The 25,093-nt window shown below is 42.8% G+C and overlaps 1 protein-coding gene across 1 annotated transcript in view; it reads left to right on the top strand.

The window, feature by feature from the left end:
- MCM3AP (minichromosome maintenance complex component 3 associated protein) overlaps nt 1–25,093 on the top strand; it is a 556,273-nt gene that overhangs the window by 486,709 nt on the left and 44,471 nt on the right. Inside the window, 1 exon segment of the mRNA XM_033944925.1 lies at nt 10,705–10,962. Coding sequence (XP_033800816.1) covers nt 10,705–10,962 — 258 coding nt within the window.

The raw sequence follows: 25,093 nt of genomic DNA, 5'->3' as shown, positions 1-25,093 counted from the left end.
GCGCATGCGTGAGTGCCTTCCCGCCCGACGGAGGCGCGCGGTCCCCAGTTTCTTAGTTTCCGCGGAGCTAAGAAGACGCGTTTTTTTCAACGGTCATTGAAAGTTTTTTCTTGCCTTCCCGCTCTCGCATTTTTTTCTTAGGAGTTTTTTCTTTTGTTTCTTTAACAAAAATTTAAAAAAAAAAAAAATATATATATATATATATATATTCTCTTTTTCTTTTTTCCGTCTCGCCCCGGCGGGGCCTGTTGCCACGATCGAAGCCTCCGCCTTCGATTTAGGCCGTTTTCACCTTCATGCCCCCGCAGCCGAGATTTAAGAAGTGTCAACGGTGTGCACGCCCCATCTTCTTATCCGACCCACACAATTGGTGTATCCAACTGGACACCACTGGTGCCTGGGTCCGGATCATAGGGCTTCATCTTGCACCTGTTGCGCTTCCCTTAAAAAGCGCACCTTAGAGAACCGGCAGATTCAGCAAAAACTGCTTTTTGGTGCCGACATGGCTGATCCCTCGACATCCACCCCAGCGTTGGCGGCCCCTTCTAAACCGGCACCGACTTCCTCGACACCTCATGACATTCTTCCGGTGTCGCACCCTCCAGGTAAGCCAGCTAAGAAGCTTTCCTCTTCCCTGGAGAGGCCTCCGGTCGCTATGGCAGAGAGTCCAGTCCTGCTGACCTCGAAGCGCCCTCGTAAATGCTCCGCCCCTATAGAGGTGAGTGCATCATCATCGGCCTCCTCATCCTCTGGGCGTCGAGCGGCACCGCAGGTACCGCAGAAAAAGAAAGCGATACCGGTGCCTTCCTTGGATGACCATATTGCAGCCATCCTCCAGGTCCGACTCAAAGAGCAATTGCAGCACCTTCTTCCTGCTCTGTTGGCACCGAACCTTCCAGTCCCGGTCCGGTCTGAGCTTCTGTCGGTACCGGTTCAATCTGCCTCTTCGATCTCCATGCCTGTCTTGTCCACAGAACCGAGAGGCCTACACCGTGCCTTTCAAACGACCTCTGAACAGCCGCAGCTTTCTGACCACTCCCGGCACCGGCCACTTGTTACTTCTCCGGGCACCGCTTCTCTGCGGTCCCGAAAGTCAGTGCGCAAAACTTTACATACTGAACCTTCGACTCCGGGCTCCCGGGGTCGGGGTTCTCAGGTACGGGATCCTGATCTGAGGGACGATTCCGAAGAGCCTTTGGTGTCCAATGAAGAGGCTTCGTCGGCTGAAGAAGATCCCTCTCTGCGGGACCCTTCTACTAAACCTGATCAGTCCTCCTTTACACACTTTTTGAAGGAGATGTGTGAGTCCCTCTCTATTCCTTTGGAGGCTGAATCCAAAAAGTCTAAGGCATTCCTTGAGGCTTTAGACTTTGATCAACCTCCTAAGGAATTTCTCAAATTGCCCCTCCATGACATTTTGAGAGAAACTTTTTATAAAAACCTGGAGACACGTTTAACCATCTCCGGTGCTCCCGCAAATTAGATACTTTGTACAAAGTTATTCCCATTCCAGGCTTTGACAAGCCCCAACTCCCGCATGAATCTTTGCTGGTAGAGTCCACTCTAAAAAAGACTGCAGGCACTAGTGTCTATGCTTCTGTCCCTCCTGGCAGAGAGGGTAAGGCCATGGATAAGTTTGGCAAGCGTTTATATCAAAATGCTATGCTAGCCAATTGCTCAGGTAACTACGCCTTTCATTTCTCTTTTTACCTGAAGCACCTCATCCAGCAACTGTCTTCTTTTGAAAAATATCTCCCTGACCGGAAAATCCCATTATTTTACCAATATATTTCCAGTTTATTGCAGCTTTGGAAGTTCAAGGTCCGTTCTATTTACGTCACCTTTGAACTGACCTCGAGGGTTACTGCGATGGCGGTTGCTATGTAGCGTTTAGCTTTGCTTAGAGTCTCAGAACTCGATGTCAACCACCAGGACCGCCTTGCTAATGCTCCTTGCTTAGGTGATGAGTTATTTGGTGACTCTCTGGATACTACCACACAAAAGACCAGGTGGGACACTTTGCTCAAAAACAAAAAGAAGCCTCCCCCTGCTCGACCTTTTCGCCAGCAATCATCTTATCAATGCCGCTACTCTGCTCGTCCCTTGCCACCTGCTTCTCAGCAACCTTGACGGCCACATCAGCAGCAACGCCAGCAGCCTCGTTCTCAACAGCAGCAACCAGTGAAACCTCCTGCCCAACCTAAGTCTACTCAACCCTTGTGACTTCATTCTCCAGTCTTCCACCATCTTCCCCTCTGCCTCAACCCATAGGAAGACGTCTTCCCATTTTCCTCAGCCGTTGGGAACTCATCACTTCAGACCAGTGGGTTCTAAACATCATTCGCCACGGCTATTCTCTCAATTTTCAGACTCTTCCCTCCCAAGAGGCTTACACACACATACCGATCAATCTGACCTCCAGACAATATCTCAGGTTTATGATCAACCGCTGTAATTACCAGTACAAAGTGTTACCCTTCGGTCTGTCCTCCTCTCCCAGGGTATTCACGAAATGTCTCATTGTGGTGGTCGCTTTCCTACGCTCCCACCATCTCCAGGTCTTCCCTTACCTGGACGACTAGTTAATCAAGGCTCCTTCCTCTCCGGGAAGTGGTTCATGCTACCAACCAGACCATACTTTTTCTCCAACTTCTGGGTTTCGAGATCAACCTGCCCAAGTCACATCTCATCCCCACTCAACGGCTTCAGTTCATTGGAGCGATATTGGACACTGTTCTCATGAGGGCGTTTCTTCCACCCGACCGCCTTCAGACCCTTCTTCAACTCTGTCAACAGGTGCTCACACAGCTTTCCATCTCTGCTAAACAAATGATGGTATTCTTGGATCACATAACATAAGAACATAAGAACTGCCTTCTCCGGATCAGACCTTCGGTCCATCAAGTCCGGCGATCCGCACATGCGGAGGCCCTGCCAGGTGTACACCTGGCTTAATTTATAGTCCACCATATCCTTATATGCCTCTCTTAAGGAGATATGCATCTAGTTTGCTCTTGAAGCCTAGGACGGTCGATTCCGTCATAATCTCCTCTGGGAGGGCATTCCAGGTGTCAACCACTCTCTGAGTGAAGCAGAACTTCCTGACATTAGTCCTGAACCTGTCCCCCCTTAGCTTCATTACATGTCCTCTAGTCCGTGTCAAATTGGACAATGTAAATAATCTTCTCTGCTCTATTTTGTCGATTCCTTTCAGTATTTTGAAGGTCTCGATCATATCCCCACGCAGTCTCCTTTTCTCAAGGGAGAACAATCCTAGTGTTATAAGTCTGTCCTCGTATTCCAGTTTCTCCATACCCTTCACCAGTTTTGTTGCTCGTCTCTGCACCCTCTCCAGCAGTTTTATATCCTTCTTTAGGTAGGGAGACCAATGTTGGACGCAGTATTCCAAGTGTGGTCTGACCATTGCCCTATAAAGCGGCATTATAACTTTCTCCGATCTACTCGAGATTCCTTTCTTTATCATGCCCAACATTCTATTTGCCTTCTTTGCCGCTGCCGCGCATTGTGCCGACGGCTTCAGGGTCCTATCTATCAGTACACCCAGGTCCTTTTCTTGTTCACTCTTCCCCAGAGTTGCACCTGACATTGTATACTCGTATTCCTTATTTTTATTGCCTAAATGCATTACCTTGCATTTCTCCACATTGAACTTCATCTGCCATTTCTCCGCCCATGTTTCTAACCGACACAAGTCGCTCTGGAGTTTCTCTCTATCATCCTGCGATCTGATCGCCCGGCATAGTTTTGTATCGTCTGCAAACTTGATGATCTCACTGGATGTTCCTTCCTCCAGGTCATTGATATAAATATTAAAAAGGATCGGCCCAAGTACCGAGCCCTGGGGTACACCACTAGTCACTTTCTCCCAGTCGGAGAACTTCCCATTTATGCCCACTCTCTGCTTTCGGTTTTCCAGCCATTTGCCTATCCACCTTTGTATATCCCCCTCTATGCCATGGCTTTGTAGTTTCCTGAGAAGTCTTTCGTGTGGAACTTTGTCGAACGCTTTCTGGAAGTCCAAGTATATTATGTCCACCGGCTTCCCACTATCAATTTGCTCATTCACGGTCTCAAAAAATTGGAGTAAATTCGTCAGACATGATTTCCCTTTCCTGAATCCATGTTGACTGGGTTTCATCAAGTCATGTGCGTCCAAGTGCCGGACTATGCTATCCTTGATCAGTGCTTCAACCATCTTGCCAGGGACAGACGTAAGACTCACAGGTCTGTAGTTGCCCGGTTCCCCTCTCGATCCTTTTTTGAAAATTGGGGTGACGTTCGCTATCCTCCAGTCGTCCGGTATCTGTCCAGTTCTGATTGTCAGGTTTGCAAGTTTTTGCAATAACTCTCCGATTTCAACCTTCAATTCCTTTAAGACTCTCGGATGAATCCCATCCGGTCCAGGGGATTTGTCACTTTTAAGTTTGTCGATCTGATAGTATATCTGGTCTAAGTCCACTTCAACTGTGGTGAGGCTGTCTTCTATTTCTCCTGCAAACACTTTCTCCGCTTCAGGTATTGTTGAGGTGTCCTCCTTCGTAAAGACGGACGCAAAGAAGGAATTTAGTTTGTCTGCGATTTGTTTATCTTCCTTGATGTACCCTTTTCTTCCCTGGTCGTCCAGGGGTCCCACTGCCTCTTTTGCAGGTTTTTTCCCTTTCACGTATCTAAAGAAGGGCTTGAAGTTTTTGGCCTCCTGGGCTATTTTTTCCTCATATTCCTGTTTTGCATCCCTCACCGCCTTGTGACATTTCTTCTGATCATCTTTATGTTTGTTCCAGGCTTCGGTTGTCTTTATGCATTTCCATTTTTTGAAAGAGTCCTTCTTTTCTTTTATGGCTTCCTTCACCTGTATGGTAAGCCATGCCGGTTCTCTTTTGCTCTTTGTTCTCCGACAGTTCATGTCACCTCCCTCGCACGTCTTCACCTGCTTACTCCTCAATGGACCCTAGCTACCCAATGGCCCCAGGCGACGGATCCTTGTTAGCGACACATATCTGTGACATCGTCTCTTCGACATTCTCTGCAATGGTGGTTAAAATCTTTCAATCTCTCCAAAGGCCTTCTGTTCCATCTGCCTCATCATCATCTGGTCATCACCACAGACGCATCCCCATATGCCTGGGAAGCTCACTTGAACAAACTCCAAACTCAGGGCCTTTGGACTGCCCAGGAAAAGAAACATCACATCAATTTCCTGGAACTCAGAGTGATGTTTTATGCCCTCAAGGCTTTTCAGCATCTCCTCTTTCCTCAAGTACTGCTACTCTGCACAGACAATCAAGTTGCAATGTACTACATCAACAAGCAGGGGGAGACGGGCTTTCGCCTGCTATGTCAGGAGGCCCAAAAGATTTGGTCGCCATTTATTTCTGAAAGCTGTCTACATTCAAGGAGAGCAGAATTCTTTAGCAGACAATCTCAGCAGAATTCTCCAACTTCACGAATGGACTCTCGATCCCATGACTCTTCAGTCCATTTTCGCTCAATGGGGCACTCCTCAAGTGGACCTCTTTGAGGCTCCTCACAATCATCAACTGCCCCAATTTTGCTCCAGACTCTACTCCCCTCATCGTCTGGCAGCAGATGCGTTTCTCCTGGATTGGTCCAATCTCTTCCTTTATGCCTTTCCTCCTCTACATGTTGCGGACCTTGTTCAAGCTACAGAGGGAACACGCCACCATGATTCTCATCGTTCCACGGTGGCCCAGGCAACATTGGTTCTCCTTCCTTCTTCAACTCAGTTCCAGGGAGCCCATACTTCTTCCACTGTTTCCTTCTCTGCTTACTCCCTTCTACATCCCAACCTCCAGTCTGCACCTGACTGCTTGGTATCTCTCGGCCTGAGCTCAAATCACTCTCTCCTTTCTCAGCCTGTCCGTTCTATTCTTGATGCTTCTAGGAAGCCGGCCACTCTTCAATGTTATCATCAGAAATGGACCCGCTTTTCTTCCTGGTGTCTTCGGCATCATCATAATCCAATTTCCTTAGCAGTAGAACTTGTCTTAGATAATCTTCTTTCCCTATCTAACTCTGAGCTCAAGTCTACCTCTATCAGAGTCCACCTCAGTGTCATTACTGCTTTTCATGAACCTGTTCACGGAAAACCTCTTACTGCTCATCCTTTGGTTTCCAGATTTATGCGGGGGCTTTTCAATGTGAAACCACCTCTCAAGCCTCCTCCTGTTGTCTGGGATCTCAATGTGGTTCTTTCCGCCTTAATGAAGCCTCTTTTTGAACCATTGGCCACAGCTCATTTCAAATTTCTCACTTGGAAAGTGGTCTTCCTTATTGCTCTCACCTCCGCCAGGAGGGTCAGTGAGTTACATGCACTAGTTGCAGATCCACCTTTCACTGTTTTTCATCATGACAAGGTGGTTCTGCATACACATCCAAAGTTTCTCCCTAAGGTTGTCTCTGACTTTCACCTTAACCAGTCCATTGTCTTACCTGTATTCTTCCCGAAACCGCATTCTCATCCAGGAGAACAGGCTTTACATACTTTGGACTGTAAGTGTTCTTTGGCTTACTATTTAGAGCACACTAAGTCTCACAGATCATCTCCCCAACGTTTTCTGTCTTTTGATCCAAATAAGTTGGGTCATCCTGTTTCTAAGCGAACGATTTCCAATTGGCTTGCTGCCTCGTCTCTGTTATGCTCAGACCGGACTGACACTGGAAGGTTCTGTCACGGCCCATAAAATTAGAGTTATGGCAGCCTCTGTGGCTTTCCTCAGATCAACTCCTATTGAGGAAATCTGCAAGGCTGCTACTTGGTCCTCAGTTCATATTTTCACGTCTCATTATTGTCTGGATGCATTCTCCAGACGGGATGGACACTTCGGCCAGTCTGTTTTGCAACATTTATTTTCCTAATGGCCAACCTTCCCTCCATCCCTCTTTTTGTTAGCTTGGAGGTCACCCATCAGTTAAGAATATGCTGCCTGCTTGTCCTGGGATAAAGCACAGTTACTTACCGTAAAAGGTATTATCCAGGGACAGCAGGCAGATATTCTTACGTCCCACCCACCTCCTCGGGTTGGCTTCTTAGCTGGCTTATCTTAACTGGGGACCGCGCGCCTCAGTTGGGCGGGAAGGCACTCGCGCATGCGCGGTGCGGCCTAACTAGAACTTTCTAAGTTCTTAGAGTGCAATCACTCTAAAATTGTCCGTACCGGGGCTCCATCGGTGTCGTCACCCATCAGTTAAGAATATCTGCCTGCTGTCCCTGGATAACACCTGTTACGGTAAGTAACTGTGTTTTTCTCAACGTTGAACTTCATCTGCCACCTCGTCGCCCATTCTCCTAGTTTGTTCAAGTCCCTTTGCGATTCTTCGCAGTCCTCTTTAGTCTGAGCTCCACTGAATAGTTTGGTGTCGTCCGCAAATTTTATTATCTCACACTTCGTCCTTGTTTCTAGATCATTTATGAATATATTAAATAGCAGAATTGTAGTGTCTGGGATTTTTTTCCCGTTTCCCTCCTTGCAGTTATGGCTGTCTTTACAGTGCTGTTTGATTGCTTTTGTACAAACTGAAGGGGCAAGAGCAGCTCTCTGGGAAGGAGGCAGAGTTCAAAGATGATTGACAGCATTCTGCAAGCAACTTGCAGGTTCAGATGCATAACCCTAGCTTTCAACACTACTAGACACATCTACAAGAAAGAAGATTATTGAGGTAAGAACCTAATTTTTCTTTCATTATGATCCTAGCTTACAGTAACTTGGTCTGACTCGCACTTCACCCAGCAAAGGCAGTACTCCTGACTACCCCCAATACTAGAGAAATTATAACAACATTTTGTAATTCTGATCCTGCTCACACAGTTCAGGGACACCAGCTAAGTTCCTTGGGTCAGGCACCTGGGCCAGAGTATACAAAACAATGTTTAATTTGTTAAGCTAGACACAGGCTGGGTCTAAGTTAAATCCCAATAGGCTGGAGGGTTTTAGGCCACCACCTTCATGACTATAACACACAGTCCCAGGAAAAAATGTACTCTCCGGAAATTGCTTTTAAACTCGTGAACTTTTACTGGCAGAACTTCATCATTTAACAGGATTTTGCAGTAGCAAGTCAGCTTAACAGTCTGTATTCTATATTCCTTCAGGGTGAAGTTCCCGGATAGAGAATGACACGGTGACAAAATTCATCACTGCTCCCATCCCCGTAGATAACCGTGGGAAATAATTCCATGTTATTTTTTAGTGTCTAACTCAATTTCAGTCCTTCTACACCAGCATTCTTCAATGCAAGGCTTGAAGGTCAGTGGCTGTGCCCATTCATACTCTGATTCTTTCCTCTCTCCTTAAAGAATGACATGGAGATGGTTTCCCACAGTTATCCACGGGGACGGGAACGGTGATGAATTTTCTCACTCTGTTATTCTCTATTCCTGGGCACTAATCAGATGACAAATCCTCCAAATTCAATCACTTTCAGGTTCTATTTAGTTCTTAACTTTCCAAACCTGTCCCACCTAGCGACACAATCCGGGGTTGCAGCTCGTCCTCTCTCTTGTCAGACAAGTGACCTGCTGTGCTTTTCTCCAGCCACAAAACCAATACAGGACCAGACCTTCGTATTCAGCCTTCTTCACCAAAGGTGTGGTTCTTCTCACTTACCTCCAATCTCAAACAGGTTTCTTTCCTGTTCCACTCTTGGAGAAGGAGGATTACTCCCTCCCCCCCTCCCCCAGAGCTCTTCCATCGACCCCTGCTCTTCCATTAGAGATCCCCTTAACATGCAGCCCCTGCTTATTATGCTGGGTAGGATACCCTCTCTCCACAAGTCATGCTCAAAATGGCAACCCCTTTTATTCTGTCCCCCCAATGATATCAACCTATCAATCATCACAGTAATATTACAGTATTATTTCTTTCCTCTCACATTAATGTACCAAACTGTATTCTTCCACTTAGATCGCATACCAATTGGCTATGTGTATCCCTTCCTTCAACCAATAGCCATTTTCTCCTTCTGGGGAAGCTCACCCAGACTCAACCTCACTCAGGTTTCCCAGGGAATTACACTTACAAGCTTTGATATCAGAAACAACCATTGCTGGATTTTGTCCCAGAATGCAGTGAAGCACTGTTTATCCTTCCCATTCCAGCTCTAGCCTATTAGGCAAGCTGTATGTGTGAAGCCTAGAATAAAGCCTCAGAACCAAATTATATATCAAGGAAAGACTTTTCATTGAGATCTGAGAATCACAGGTTTGCTCCCAAGGATGACAGTTTAGAGCAGTGTATCACAAACTGTGCCTCCTGAGATTTCTGGTGTGCCACTACACACGGGCGAGGAGGAGAGTCATCCATGCCGGCTGCCTGCCTACAGGATGTGCCTCTCGTGGCGAGAGTCACATCCTGTTGGAAGTCAGCTGGTGTGAATGACTCTCCTCCTGGCCGGCATCTCTCCTCTTCTCTCTGCACTTCCTGGATCCTTGTAACGGTGGGGTCACGGCAAGACGGGCCTCTGCTCATGCGCGGATGTTGACGCTGCGTGATGTCATCACGATGACTTCCGGGTGTCTTCCGGTTGGGGCACTGCATTTAGTGTGCCACTAGCCACAAAATGTTTGTGGGACACTGGCTTAGAGTAAATATACACTTTAATGTCCTGGGTGTATACTTCTATAGAAAAATTAAAGGCAGCATTGCAAAGAAGCAATGCGAAGTATCAGGCAATGGTGATGGCAGACACACTGGTTTTGTCTGTTCATGTACCTCCTATTGGTTTTAAAAGTATTTCCCTGTAACTTTATCGAGGGTCCCCCTAGTCTTTGTAATTTTTGATGGAGTGAAAAATCGATCCACTTCTACCGTTCTACTCCACTCAGGATTTTGTAGACTTCAATCATATCTCCCCTTAGCTGTCTCTTTTCCAAGCTTAAGAGCCCTAACCTTTTTAGTCTTTCCTGATATAAGAGGAGTTTCAACCCCTTTATCATCTTAGTTGCTCTTCTTTGAACCTTTTCTAGTGCCGCTATATCTTTCTTGAGATAAGGAGACCAGAATTGAACGCAATACTCCAGATGAGGTTGCACCATGGAGCAATACAGGGACATTATAACATTCTTAGTCTTGTTAACCATCCCTTTTTTAATAATTCCTAGCATCCTGTTTGCATTTTTGGTCGCTGCCACACATTGGGTGGAAATTTTCAATAAAATGAATAAAGAAAGCATAAATTATGTTGGATAGAACAAATTCCTCCTTTAATGCACTTTGTGGAAAATTTTACAAGGCATTATGGTGCAATTCTCTAACAAAGGCATTAACATTTATGTGCCCATTATATGTACAAATGTTTAGAATAAAGATATGCATAAATGTTAAAATTTCATCTTAGTGCTATTCCTCAAATACCACTCACCTTACATAATGCATATTATTTACAAGTGTGGTGAACCCATGAACAGAGCTCGCACGTGTGTAATTACATGCATATCTCTGACATTTAGACACTAAGATGTAAACCAGCTATATGGCTAGTTTAAATGCTTGTGCCTAAAAGTTAAGCTCAGGTTACTATTCTGTAAAAGAAAGTAGATGGCTAACATGCTTCCTGTTATAGACCAGCCCTACATGTGTTTTGTAAAACTTGCAAATTATTCTTATAGTATGTGTATCTATTACATAATCTTTTCTGGTTGTAACCTTGAAATCTACTATCTTGCAGCTCCTTGGCACCCTGTCTGCTCCATGATTTTTCAATATGTGTCGCAGATTTCCAGTTCTCCAGAAACTCTGCCCCTTTTACTGTGTCAAGTAGAGAATCTCCTGACTAGAAGCTATATGCAATGGCAGGAACAGCAGGCCTTGGATTCAGAGGAGGATAGGCCTCCTGTGCAGGAGCTCCCCTGGGATAATATCTGCATGCTGTGCATTAACCATAGACTACAGGATTGGAAACCACCTGGATCACCACTGACCCAAGGTATTATATCTCAGGGTAAAGCATGTCCTTAATATTCAGATTGCAGTGTATAATTCCCTTCCCTTTTATAGCCACATTCTTGGCAACCCCTCATATCTTATTTTTGCCTGTTTATCTCTTATGAAGGAATATACAGTCCTATTCTTACTGCTGGCTGTTTCTGTTATCAAGTACTATGACTACTAAGCATTTCTAAAGCACTACATGGCATGCACAGCGCTTGCAATAGTATATACAGTACAGTGTTCTCCCCAGAAATTTTTTCCAGCCGGGTGGCATGAAAAAGTAACATAGTAGATGACGGCAGATAAAGACCCGAATGGGTAGCCGGGTGGGGTGGGGTGGGATGGGGAAAATTAACCCCTTCTTTTACTAAGGTGCGCTAACATTTTTAGCGCACACAAACCCCCGCACTAAGCGGGAAAACTAAAGCCAGCTCAATGCTGGCGTTAGCATCTAGTGCACATGGTAATTCTGCGCACGCTAAAACCACTATCACAACTTAGTAAAAGGAGCCCTAAATGTGTACTATTTTTTATTAGTTTATTATTATTTTCCAATGCTCAATATGACTTCCTTTTTTAAGGTTTGACACTTGTGCCAGAATATTTTTACTAAATTTAAGAAGTATCCAATTCTAGAAGGGAATAATTAGATATTTGCCCTCTTTCAAATGGTATAGAGGTTTAAAAAAAGGGAAAGACATTAATGAAGTCATTAGGTTCAATCTAGCCATTTATTTCTGCATGAATTTAAACAACTAACAAAAAAAAGATAAATATAGTTCATCCAATCATACAAGAAATGGCTCTACAGCAGAGGTACCCACACTTTTTTGGCTTGCGAGCTACTTTTAAAATGACCAAGTCAAAATGATCAACCAACAATAAAATTTTAAAAAACACAAAGCAACTGTACGCAGAGAAAATGTCAGTAAGGAAGGAGGGAGGGGGCACAAACTTGGGATACAGAAGGAAGGGAGGGATACAGAAAGAAGGGAGGGAAGGGGTATGAACTTGGGACATAGGATGGAAGGATAGAAGGAAAGAGATGCTGAGGTGGAGGAGGGAATAGAAAGGGAAAATTGTTGAGCATGGATGTGAGGGAAAGAAATAGTGTACATGGGGAAAGGAAGAAAGAGGAGAATGTTGGGCATAGGAAGAGAATTGTTGGACATGTTGGTGGGAGAGGAGTAAGGTAGAGAGAGATGAGAGGGAGAAATGTTGGACGTGGTGTTGGAGAGGGAACAGTGGGACAGATGCAAGAGGGAAGAATGTTGGACCTGGTGGTGGAGGGAATTGAGGAAGAGATGTTGCATGGTTCTGGAGAGGGATAATAGAAGGAGAAATGTTGGGCATGGGGCTGCTGGGCAGGGGTAAAAGATGCTGCACACAGTCTGGGGGGGATGAGAGAGGGAGAAATGTTGGATATGGCAGTAGAAGGAGTTGGAGTGATATACCCTGGATCCCTCTATCTTGCTTTTCTCACTCCCTTTACAGCAAGGGAAGGAATGAGAGAGAGATGGTGGACATAGCACATGGGGGTGGAGGAGAGAGTAAGAAATGCTGTGCAAGGTGGGGAGGGGTAAAAGAGTGTGGTTTGTGTAGTTTAATTTTGTGGTTACCATTATGTATTATTAATAAGATTATATTGTGTGTATGTGAAAAATGAATGGAAGAAATGGCATTTACAACTAGTACTATTATTAGTATGGCGGCTGGGTCTGGGGTGGAGCCTGGGCAGTGCTTTTGGGCCCCCCAAACAAAAAAGCATTCCACTGACTGGACCTAGTGTGGGAGGAGAGATGGTAGACCTGCTGGGAGGAGGGGGGACGAATGACCGCATCCCAGAAATTTTGGCATAATTTTGCATTTTCAATTTTAAAAATCCTTATCTCCAAGATGCAAACCAAGCTATTTTCTACACATAGCTATTTAAGTTTTTGCATACAGGGCCCCTTATATTAGCTTTTTCACTCCTTATATTCATATGACACAAGTTCACCATTTATTAAGTTTTCTGTCCCTCTTTTTTTTTTTTTGTGCACTCAGCATCTTGAACATCCCTGTTTACTGAGTAGACATACAAATTTTGGTTAAAAATGATTCACAATTACTATCCTAACAAGAGCTAAACAAACTTTAAATAACTTTACAGTAACGCCAAATCCTGGGGGGAAAAAATAGCACAGTACTACTATATCTGCACATTTTTTCCAGTAACAAATTACTAAATATAAAATAATATCAAAACATATCCACAAATTAATTTTGGTCCTTTCAAACCTAGTAATCAGTCTTATGTCACTCACACCCCTATAACGTACAAGGCCAGACCAGTCCACCTGACTTCTACTACCGGCAACCCTCCTTGCACAATGACGCCACCTACTCGAGCTCCCGGAGATTCCTTGTTCGCTACGACCTAGGTGTGGCCTGGCAGTCAACTCTGACAGGAGGGTGTCAAAAGTGGGCACATGCTTGCCATTGATCACCAATTTCCTGCCAACGAAGAAAGAGACCCCGTTACGGTAGAAGATCTGCGTTGGGTAGCCATTGTATATCCTGCGATAACCAGCAAGGTTGCGAAGGACAGTGTGGTAGAGAGTGCAAGGTCTTATTTGTTCAGTGTCCTGTCCTGCGCCGTGACTGTTTTTGCATCATTAGGCATAGGTCAGCAGCGGATGTAAACTTACAACTTGCTTTGGGCTTTCCTCGTTGCCGGGTCCTGCCTTCGCGGAAACAGAAAGTAGGCAGGACCTGGCAGCGAGAAAGGCCCAAAGCAAGTTGTAAGTTTCCATCCGTCGTTAACCAGTTTTCTGCCTGTCTCCTGCCTTAGCCGTAGCGAACTCATGCTTCAGGGCTCTAAGGTGTGCGTGCTGGCTTCCCTTTTCTTCTCCCCCCCCCCCCCCCGGAGTAACTTCCGGTTTCGGAGGGAAGCCGGCACGCACACCTTAGAGCCCCGAAGCATGAGTTCGCATCTCCAAGTCGGTGAGAGATGGTTTTTGGGGGGAATTTTTTTTATGTTGAGCGGCGGCAACAGCAGGATTCCTGATAGATGACAGCTAGGCGGTAATCTAAATTAGCTGGGCGGACCACCCAGCTAAAAAGCCCTGGGGAGAACACTGCTTGAAGAGCTTATGTTTTCTTTAATATATACGATTGTAGTTCTACCCTTTCTTTCCCCATGTGTCTGTTAGTTTGTATGACTTTATTTATTATTTTGTATGATAATGTGTTAAATTTATGTATCTTTTTATAATTAATCTGATGTATCTATTTTTTATCTGTAAATCGCTTAGCAAATTAAATTAAGCGATTCAATAAGTCAAAAATAAACTTGAAACTTACAATCTAAGGAAAAACAGGCAACAGATAACAAGAGACCAACATGATACAACAGGGAAAAGGGTTGAACTACAATATAGTTATAGAAAAGAGAGCAGATTAGGGAAGTACATAAAGGGCTGACAGGGGGAATCTCTAATGTCTCCTGAGCTGTATACTTCTTTAAAAAGAAGTATCGTACATTTGATACTTAAGTGTGAAAAGCATCTTTAAATAAAAAAAGACTTTAAGCTGCTCTTAAAGTGATCAAGCTTTTGTTCTTCTCTAAGATGAGATGGTAGAGTATTCCATAGCTGCGGAGCATAAGTTGTGAATATTTTGTTTCTTCGAGTATTAATGACTTTTAGGGAGGGAACTACAAACAAATTGTGGTCTGCAAATCATAAGGTTCTCAATGGTCTATGTGGAATTAAGGGTTTATCTAGGAATGCTGGTAAGTTTGATTGTCTCGTATTTTGAAACAGCAAAATTATTTTATATGTAATCTGATAGGATATTAGCAACCAGTGGACATTTTGTAGAAGGGGCATCACATGGATCAAATTTTCTGGAATTAGTGATGAGTTTTATAGATGTATTCTGGATTAACTGTAAGCGTCTTAGTTGGATCTGGGTGACATTTTTATATAGTGTGTTACAGTAGTCAAGTCTAGAGATGATGAGGGAATGGACTAGGGTGTTTAGTGCGGCTGGTTCTAAAACTTTTGCAATTGATCTGATCATTCGAAGTTTATAAAAACAGCTTCTTACCACCAAACTTATTTGATCATAGTATGATAATTTTGGATCTAGTATGATGCTGAGAATTTTGATGTTATGCACCATTTCTAGAGGTATACTGTTAATTTGAATTCGTGCCGGTAGGGATATTCCTTCCTTCAAGGCAAATAACATGGTTTTGGATTTTGCTATGTTTAGCACCAGCATATTTTCCCTCATCCACAGGTTGATTTTTTTCCATTTTCTCATTTATTTCTTGAATTTGGTTAGGATTTCCTGAATCTATTGGGTGTAAGAGCTGGATATCATCTGCATATGCATAGGGAGTAAAACCTATGGATTGGCATAGGGTAATGAGAGGAGCAAGAAATGCATTAAAGAGTAACGGTGATAATGAAGTATACCATAGTTTGTAGTAAGAGGTTTAGAAATAGTATTGTTGCAATTTACAGTTGATGTTCTTTCTTTGAAATAGGAGTGGAACCAGTTTAGGATCTGATCTGATATTCCAATTGATTCCAGTCTATTTAGTAATAGCTGGTTCATAAGTCTGTCCAACGGGGCTCCGTTTCGAGGGTTTACCACCCCCTTCCTCAGGAACCGGCACTGCTATCGCTGCTCACTCTCCAAAAAGTCACAGTAAATTGTAGTCAGGTAAAGTTGAAAATGGCGCTGGCCAGAAGGGAAGGGGAACGCCTCTAGGTTAAAACTGCAGTACGTGAAACGTCAGTAGATGTGATGACGCTAAGATGCTAGATGTCGCACTGGGAAATTGAAAAAAGGGGAGGAATAAACAAAAAAGAAAAGAGGAAAGAAAAATTTTCTTCTTAGAAAACTCATGCCAAACTTCAAAAAATATATATGTATGTAGCGTAATTCAAAGGGCACAGTGCCACTCAATGAAATCATTGAGCCCCAATGGATACACAGATTGGAGCTCAAAGATCCAGTATTGTTCTCTCCATTGTAAATAGATCAATTTATCACCAGCAAAATCATCAGAAATTTGTTCAATACTAATAAAAATTTTATTCTTATATACCGCCATACCGAAAAAGTTGTATGGTTGAACTGAACACTGAGGAACCATAGGAGAACTGATGGATTTAGTATTAATCCTACTCCTGTGTTCGATCAACCTCGTTCGAATGGCCCTTTGGATACGTCCGACATAGATAAGGTGACATGGGTAATAGATGACATAACCCAAGTGGATTTACAGTGTGGGATGGATATGAGAGGGTAAGCTTTCTCAGTTTGAGGAGGAATCCACGTATCACACTCTATTGTGATCAAACATATATCACATGCTGTACCACAAGCCATATGTTTGCCTGTTTCTGACGTCCTCCCAAAATCGGAGGAAATTCTGGAGTGTACAACATGATCTGCCACATTCCTCATTTGCAAATAGGCTATGCATGGCTGATCCTGGAATGCAAATTCTATAGAAAAACTCCAAGTATAAATAACTCTTTCAAAAAGAAATTATTATATATATAATGTAGCTTTTAGAGCCTCAGTCCCACCACTCCACCGCCTCAAATAACTTTCATCGCAGTGAGCTTTATGTGGTAAACTCATCGGCTCAGCTATTCAAAAATTTTTTTACTTTTTTCAAGAGTTTAAAGTGCACCGTGCTTTGTGCTAAACTTTTTTATCTCTAAAGTTCAAATGCTTTATCATTTATTCCATATCCGTTAGTACCAAATTATAAAGATTTTAAATGTAGAAATAAATATTAAATATTTAAAAACTTAGCTTAGCAACTGTTTTCAAAGTTTGCTCAGCTTGGGAGGGTTGGACCTGACATGTTTCGCATATCGCTGTTTCAAGAGTACTCCCTGAAAAAAAAAATAAGATCAACATACATATCTTATCCAACCACCTAAAGAGATATATAACCTTCTAAAACCTCCACCCTTTATCCATCAACCAACAAAATTAATCACATTTCTTTACCATAACCGCCCAAAACGATCCACCTCACTTCAAGTTTTTATGTAAAGATGGCCGCGGCGTCCTCTTAGACCTATATTTATGGTTACTTCCGTATTAACTTAATTCCATCCCTTTCTAAACCCCAGAGAAAACATTCAACCAATCAAAGAACCCCACTCAATTTCCGCATTCAATCCCCCTGGTTCTACCGTCGCTAGATGGTAGATCCATCTTTGTTCTCTAAAATTTAAACCTCTCTCCATATTTCCACCCACCCACCCTTCCTCCAGTTGTTCAATCACCCGCCATTTCATTCCCTCTATGGAATGATTCATACGAATCCAGTGGGATACCATCGGTGCCTGCTCATTAGCTGTTAAAATTCTAGACTTGTGCTCGTTCAGTCATAGTTTTATAGATCTACTAGTCCTCCCTATGTAAAGCAGATTACATGGGCACACGATGGCATAAACCACAAATTTACTATTACAACTCATATTAAATTTGGACCGTAATGTAAAATCCTTCCCAGGAATCACTCATTCATTCCCTTCTATGGTGTATTTACACCACTACCTTACTTATGTGTGACACACTAAAATTACCTGGACATAGGCTAATGCCAGAGCAAACTAATCTCAATAGCACTCTGTTGGAGACTATGGATCTCAAGTGCTCACAGCTAGTAGCCACTTGAACTTGTCTAGGCTTGCTAGCCTAAATGCGAGCTATCATCGGTCCAAAAGGTCTCTTGTTAAGAGCTACTTAATTTATAATTTTATTACTTATTTTTTATCTTGTATTTCTCTGTATTTCTCAAATATAAATGAATAAATAAATGCCTAAGGGCTTTTACCCAACTAGCTAGTTGGGTTAGTGATTTTTGAACTTTCCCTGCATTTTCTAAGACTTTTGGATGTTTCAATCTCCAACTGAGGAGTGGCTACTGCTGATACTTGATTCAGTGAACATTTTAATTCTGAAAAATGGAGACCATATGAGGGAAAGTGGAGTTTTTTGAGCCCATGAAGCTGAACTGAGGCTTTTTCTTTACTTTCTTTTTCTTTTCTGGTTCTTTTGTGCTCCCTTTTCCTCTGTTTCTGCTTTCAATTTAGTGTGTGGTGCATGATTGCAGTGGTGTATTTTCTCTTATCTGTGAGTGATTATTTGGCAGTACTGAGTGTAATAGTAAGGGGTTCTATAGATGTATTTGTTTATAGAGTATGAGCTTCATTACTTGTTGATTTCAATTACCCCAACATTGACTGGTTAAATGCTACATAGGAGAGTACTAGGGAGGTAAAATTTTTAAACGTCATAAATGACTGCTTCTTGGAGCAACTGTTCCAGCAACCAAAAAGAGAGGGAACTATTTTAGATTTGGTCCTTAGTGGAATGCAAGGCGTATAGTACAGGAGTTAACTGTGTTGGGTCCACTGAGAAACAGTGATCATAACGTGATCGAATTTGAGCTGATACTAGGAGTGATTTCGCAAAAGAAATCTAATGTAGAGGCATTTCATTTTCAAAAGGGCGACTTAAGCATACTGGACTATTGTAAAATCATATACCTGGGAGCCTATAAAAACTCCATCAAACATTTAAGAATAGTTCAAAATGCTGTCGTCCGCCTCATCTTCGGCCTTAAAAAATATGACCACGTTAGCCCTTATTACACTAAACTCCACTGGCTGCCGGTGGAGGCAAGAATCATCTTTAAATTCGCTTGCCTCTGCTTCAAAACCTTAGCAGGCTCTTCACCAATCTACCTATCTGAGCACATGAGTACATGAAACACCTACCTGTTTTCCTTTCCTTCCCTGAAGGGCTGCCTCTACAAGAAATTCCTCGACAGATCCCTAGCATTCCAAGCGGGCAAATGGAACAAATGCCTCACAACCCTCATCTCCAATTCCCCCCCCCCCCCATATCAAATGTTCAGGAAGTCAATCAAAACCTACCTTTTTGACAAATTCCTCTAATTTCTTCACCCCTCTTCCCTGCCTCCTCCTCTGACCTCGACTTACCTCCAGACTCATCACCGCCATATGTAACACTGCTATATGTAACACCGCTGTATGTAACTTACAGCAAATGTAACAACTCTGCAAATGTAACCTAGCTGTAAAAATAACTTCACCGTAAATGTATCATCAAAAATGTAAATGTAGCATCACCGAAAATGTAACTTCGCTGTAAATATACAGTCTCTTCATCTGTTAACTGCATAGAACTTCCATGGTAATACGGTATACAAGAATAAAGTTATTATTATGATAAAATGAGGAAAATGGTTAAAAAGAAGCTTAAAAGGATCAGTTACAAAGGTTAGGACCATAAACCAAGCATTGATATTGTTTAAAATACCGTTGTGGAAGCCCAGACCAGAAAAGGAAATGAGAGCTGGCATGGTTAAAAGGTGAAGTGAAAGAGGATATTAGAGCAAAAAAAAAACATCTTTTAAAGAATGGAAAAAGGATGAAGAAAATAAGAAGAGACACAAGCACTGGCAAGTTAGATGCAAAGCATTAATAAAGAAAGCTAAGAAAGAATATGAAGAGAAACTTGCAAAAGAGGCAAAAACTCATAACAATTTTTTTAGGTACATCAGAAGCAGAAAACCTGTGAGGGAATCCATGGGGACTGTCGGATGATCAAGGAGCAATAGGGAGGATAAGGCCATAGTGGAGAGACTGAATGAATTCTTTGCTTCAGTGTTTACGGAAGATGTAAGAGACCTACCTTAACTGGAAATGGTTTTCAAGGATTATGATGCAGAGGAACTGAAAATAAATCTCAGTGAATCTGGAAGATGTACTAAGCCAAATTGACAAGTTAAAAAGTGATAAATCACCTGGACCGAATGGTATACATCCCAGGGTACTAAAAGAATGCAAACATGAAATTGCTGACCTGCTGTTGGTGATCTGTAACCTGTCACTAAAATCATCTGTAGTCCCTGAAGATTGGAGGATGGCCATTGTTATGCCAATTTTTTAAAAGGGCTCCAGGGGAGATCCGGGAAATTACAGACCGGTAAGCCTGACTTCAGTACAGGGCAAAATGGTGGAAACAATTATAAAAAATAAAATTGTGGAACACATAGACAAACATGATTTAATGAGACAGAGTCAGCATGGGTTCATCCAAGATAAATCTTGTCTCACCAATTTGCTTGACTTATTTGAAGGTGTAAATAAACATGTGGATAAAGGTGAGCCGGTTGATGTAGTATATCTAGATTTTCAGAAAGCTTTTGACAAAGTTCCTCATGGGAGACTCTTGAGAAAATTAGAGTCATAGGATAGGTGGCAAAGTTCAGTTGTGGATTAGAAATTGGTTATACGGATAGAAAGTGGCACAGGGATCTGTACTATCGGTGCTATTTAACTTATTTATAAATGATCTGGAAATTGGAACGACTAGTGAGGTGATTAAATTTGCAGATGACAATAAACCATTCAAAGTTGTTAAAATGCCTATAGGAAGACTTAGAAAATTGGAAGACTGGGCGTTCAAGTGGCATATGAAATTTAATGTGGACAAATGCAAAATGATGTACATTTGGAAGAATAACCCAAATAACAGTTATCGGAAGCTAGGGTCCACCTTGGGGGTTAGCGCCCAAGAAAAGGATCTGGGTTTCAACGTAGAAAATACGATAAAACCTTCCACCCAATGTGCGGTGGCGGCCAAAAAAGCAAACAGATGCTAGGAATTATTTAAAAAGGAATGGTTAACAAGACTAAGAATGTTATAATGCCCCTGTATCGCTCCATGGTGCGACTGCATCTGGAGTATTGCGTTCAATTCTGGTCTCCTCATCTCAAGAAAGATATAGCGGCACAAGAAAATGTTCAAAGAAGAGCGACCAAGATGATAAAGGGGACGTAACTCCTCTCGTATAAGGAAAGACTAAAAAGGTTAGGGTTCTTCAGCCTGGAAAAGAGAAGGCTGAAAGGAGATATGATTTAAGTTTATAAAATCCTGAATGAAATAGAACGAGTACAAGTGGATCGATTTTTCACTGTGAAGTTATAGGGAAATACTTTCAACCAATAGGAGGAAATATTTTTTCACTCAGAGGATAGTTAAGCTCTGGAATGCATTGCCAGAGGTTGTGGTAAGAGCAGATAGTGTATCTGGTTTTAAGAAAGGTTTGACAATTTCCTGGATGAAAAGCCCATACTCTGTTATTGAAAAAGACAAGGGGGAAGCCACTACTTGTCCTGGATCGGTAGCATGGAATGTTGCTACTCTTTGGGTTTTGGCTAGGTATTAGGGACCTAGATTGGCAACCATGAGAACAGGCTACTGGCTTGATAGACTGCTTTTGTACATCCCATCTGTCTAAAGTGTCTCACCTATTGCACTGGAAAAAGAGATTATGTACTTACCCTGGTAAGCTCTTTTCTAGTAGATAGGTGAAAAAAACAAAAGGAATTGACCCCGAAATATTCACAAAGTAGAAAATCCAGAGAAAACCAAAAAAACTCTGTGGAGTGACAATGTTCCTAAATGGACTTTATTTGAAAGTGTCAAAGTTCCAAAGGTACACTGAAATTATCCACATAAAATAATTCCATCCACATAAAAATAAATCATCCACATAAGAGCCTTAATGGACCTAGTCCGCTAGGGATACAGGACCCAACACGGTCCGCGTTTTGACAAAAAGTCTTCTTCAGGGTCCCTGGGGGTCCTATAAAGGTGAGTACGTGGGAAACAATTGTGTAGTGAGCCGGAAGTGAGACACTGTTTGCGTTTGCAATGGACCTAGCGGACTTGGTCCTTTAAGGCTCTTATGTAGATGATTTATTTTTATGTGGATGGAATTATTTTATGTGGATGATTTCAGTGTACCTTTGGAATTTGACACTTTCAAATAAAGTCCATTTAGGAACATCGTCACTCCACAGAATTTTTTTGGTTTTCTCTAGCAGATAGGTGAGACATTCTAGACCCCTGCCTTTTCCTTCCTGCGCCTGCCCTACTGTCTCAATCTGTATATGCTTCTCCAAGTTGTTTCTTGGATGCCTGTCAGCCCTTGGGGGCTGGGAAGAATTCTGTATATACACTATGTTATTTTTTCTGGGGGAGTAGTTTCTGAGTTCTTTTGAGGCCTTTGTTGGCAGTTTCCAGTTGATGCTCTTATGTAACTTTTTGAGCAGAACGGTTGTTGCTGAACTTGATTGCCATAGATGTTTATGTAGTGGCTCTCGGTACTTGGGTACTAACTGTACATGGAGCTAAGGAGCCCAGTGAAGTGTACCAGAGGCACAGAGAAAAAATCCGGAGTGGATTCCTTCTGCAGGTAGCACACGGCCATCTGGGCACAACCCATCTGTCTAGAACAGTGGTTCCCAACCCTGTCCTGGAGGAACACCAGGCCAATCGGGTTTTCAGGCTAGCCCTAATGAATATGCATGAAGCAAATTTGCATGCCTATCACTTCCATCATATGCAAATCTCTCTCATGCATATTCATTAGGGCTAGCCTGAAAACCCGATTGGCCTGGTGTTCCTCCAGGACAGGGTTGGGAATCACTGGTCTAGAATGTCTCACCTATGTACTGGAAAAGAGTTTACTAGGGTAAGTACTGTCATGTGAAAAAATTAAGACCACCCCATGAAATATTCAGTTCTTTCCTAAGAAATGTTCACATATCGATGTCAAATCTTTTTTTTATTTATCTCTGGAAAAGAAAGTGATGTAATTGCAGGTAAACAACAAATATTTTCCTTGATTTACTCATGAAATAAAAGATATCCACAAATATGTGTATTCTATCTGAGGAATAAATTAGGACACCCACATATCCTCCCACTTAAGATCATCTGATCTACATAGTAACATAGTAGATGACGGCAGATAAAGACCCGAATGGTCCATCCAGTCTGCCCAACCTGATTCAATTTAAATTTTTTTTTTTTTTTTCTTCTTAGCTATTTCTGGACGAGAATCCAAAGCTTTACCCGGTACTGTGCTTGGGTTCCAACTGCCGAAATCTCTGTTAAGACTTACTCCAGCCCATCTACACCCTCCCAGCCATTGAAGCCCTCCCCTGCCCATCCTCCTCCAAACGGCCATACATAGACGCAGACCGTACAAGTCTGCCCAGTAACTGGCCTAGTTCAATCTTTAATATTATTTTCTGATTCTAAATCTTCTGTGTTCATCCCACGATTCTTTGAACTCAGTCACAGTTTTACTCTCCACCACCTCTCTCGGGAGCGCATTCCAGGCATCCACCACCCTCTCCGTAAAGTAGAATTTCCTAACATTGCCCCTGAATCTACCACCCTCAACCTCAAATTATGTCCTCTGGTTTTACCATTTTCCTTTCTCTGGAAAAGATTTTGTTCTACGTTAATACCCTTTAAGTATTTGAACGTCTGAATCATATCTCCCCTGTCTCTCCTTTCCTCTAGGGTATACATATTCAGGGCTTCCAGTCTCTCCTCATACGTCTTCTGGCGCAAGCCTCCTATCATTTTCGTCGCCCTCCTCTGGACCACCTCAAGTCTTCTTACATCTTTCGCCAGATACGGTCTTCAAAACTGAACACAATACTCCAAGTGGGGCCTCACCAATGACCTGTACAGGGGCATCAACACCTTCTTCCTTCTACTGACTACGCCTCTCTTTATACAGCCCAGAATCCTTCTGGCAGCAGCCACTGCCTTGTCACACTGTTTTTTCGCCTTTAGATCTTCGGACACTATCACCCCAAGGTCCCTCTCCCCGTCCGTGCATATCAGCTTCTCTCCTCCCAGCATATACGGTTCCTTCCTATTATTAATCCCCAAATGCATTTCTCTGCATTTCTTTGCATTGAATTTTAGTTGCCAGGCATTAGACCATTCCTCTAACTTTTTCAGATCCTTTTTCATATTCTCCACTCCCTCTTCGGTGTCTACTCTGTTACAAATCTTGGTATCATCTGCAAAAAGGCACACTTTTCCTTCTAACCCTTCAGCAATGTCACTTACATACATATTGAACAGGATTGGCCCCAGCACCGAACCCTGAGGGACTCCACTAGTCACCTTTCCTTCCTTCGAGCGACTTCCATTAACCACCACCCTCTGGCGTCTGTCCGACAGCCAGTTTCTGACCCAATTCACCACTTTGGGTCCTAACTTCAGCCCTTCAAGTTTGTTCAACAGCCTCCTATGAGGAACTGTATCAAAGGCTTTGCTGAAATCCAAGTAAATTACATCTAGCATATGTCCTCGATCCAGCTCTCTGGTCACCCAATCAAAAAATTCAATCAGGTTCGTTTGGCACGATTACCTTTTGTAAAGCCATGTTGCCTCGGATCCTGTAACCCATTAGATTCAAGGAAATACACTATCCTTTCTTTCAGCAACACTTCCATTATTTTTCCAACAACTGAAGTGAGGCTCACCGGCCTGTAGTTTCCTGCTTCATCCCTGTGACCACTTTTATGAATAGGGACCACATCCGCTGTCCTCCAATCCCCAGGAATCACTACCGTCTCCAGAGATTTGTTGAACAAGTCTTTAATAGGACTCGCCAGAACCTCTCTGAGCTCCCTTAGTATCCTGGGATGGATCCCGTCTGGTCCCATCGCTTTGTCCACCTTCAGTTTTTCAAGTTGCTCATAAACACCCTCCTACGTGAACGGCGCAGAATCTACTCCATTTTTTCGTGTAACTTTGCCAGACAATCTCGGTCCTTCTCCAGGATTTTCTTCTGTGAACACAGAACAGAAGTATTTGTTTAGCACATTTGCTTTCTCCTCATCACTCTCCACATATTTGTTCCCAGCATCTTTTAGCCTAGCAATTCCATTTTTTATCTTCCTCCTTTCACTAATATATCTGAAAAAATTTTTATCTCCCTTTTTTACATTTTTAGCCATTTGTTCTTCCGCCTGTGCCTTCGCCAAACGTATCTCTCTCTTGGCTTCTTTCAGTTTCACCCTGTAGTCCCTTTCTGCTCTCCTCTTCTTGGGTTTTTTTTATATTTCATGAACGCCAACTCTTTCGCCTTTATTTTCTCAGCCACTTGGTTGGAGAACCATATCGGCTTCCTTTTTCTCTTGTTTTTATTTGATTTTCTTCACATAAAGGTCCGTAGCCATTTTTATCGCTCC

Source organism: Geotrypetes seraphini, chromosome 5, assembly GCF_902459505.1.
Source record: "Geotrypetes seraphini chromosome 5, aGeoSer1.1, whole genome shotgun sequence".
In the NCBI taxonomy this organism is placed as follows: Eukaryota; Metazoa; Chordata; class Amphibia; order Gymnophiona; family Dermophiidae; genus Geotrypetes; species Geotrypetes seraphini.
This window is presented reverse-complemented; position numbering and strand designations above follow the sequence as displayed.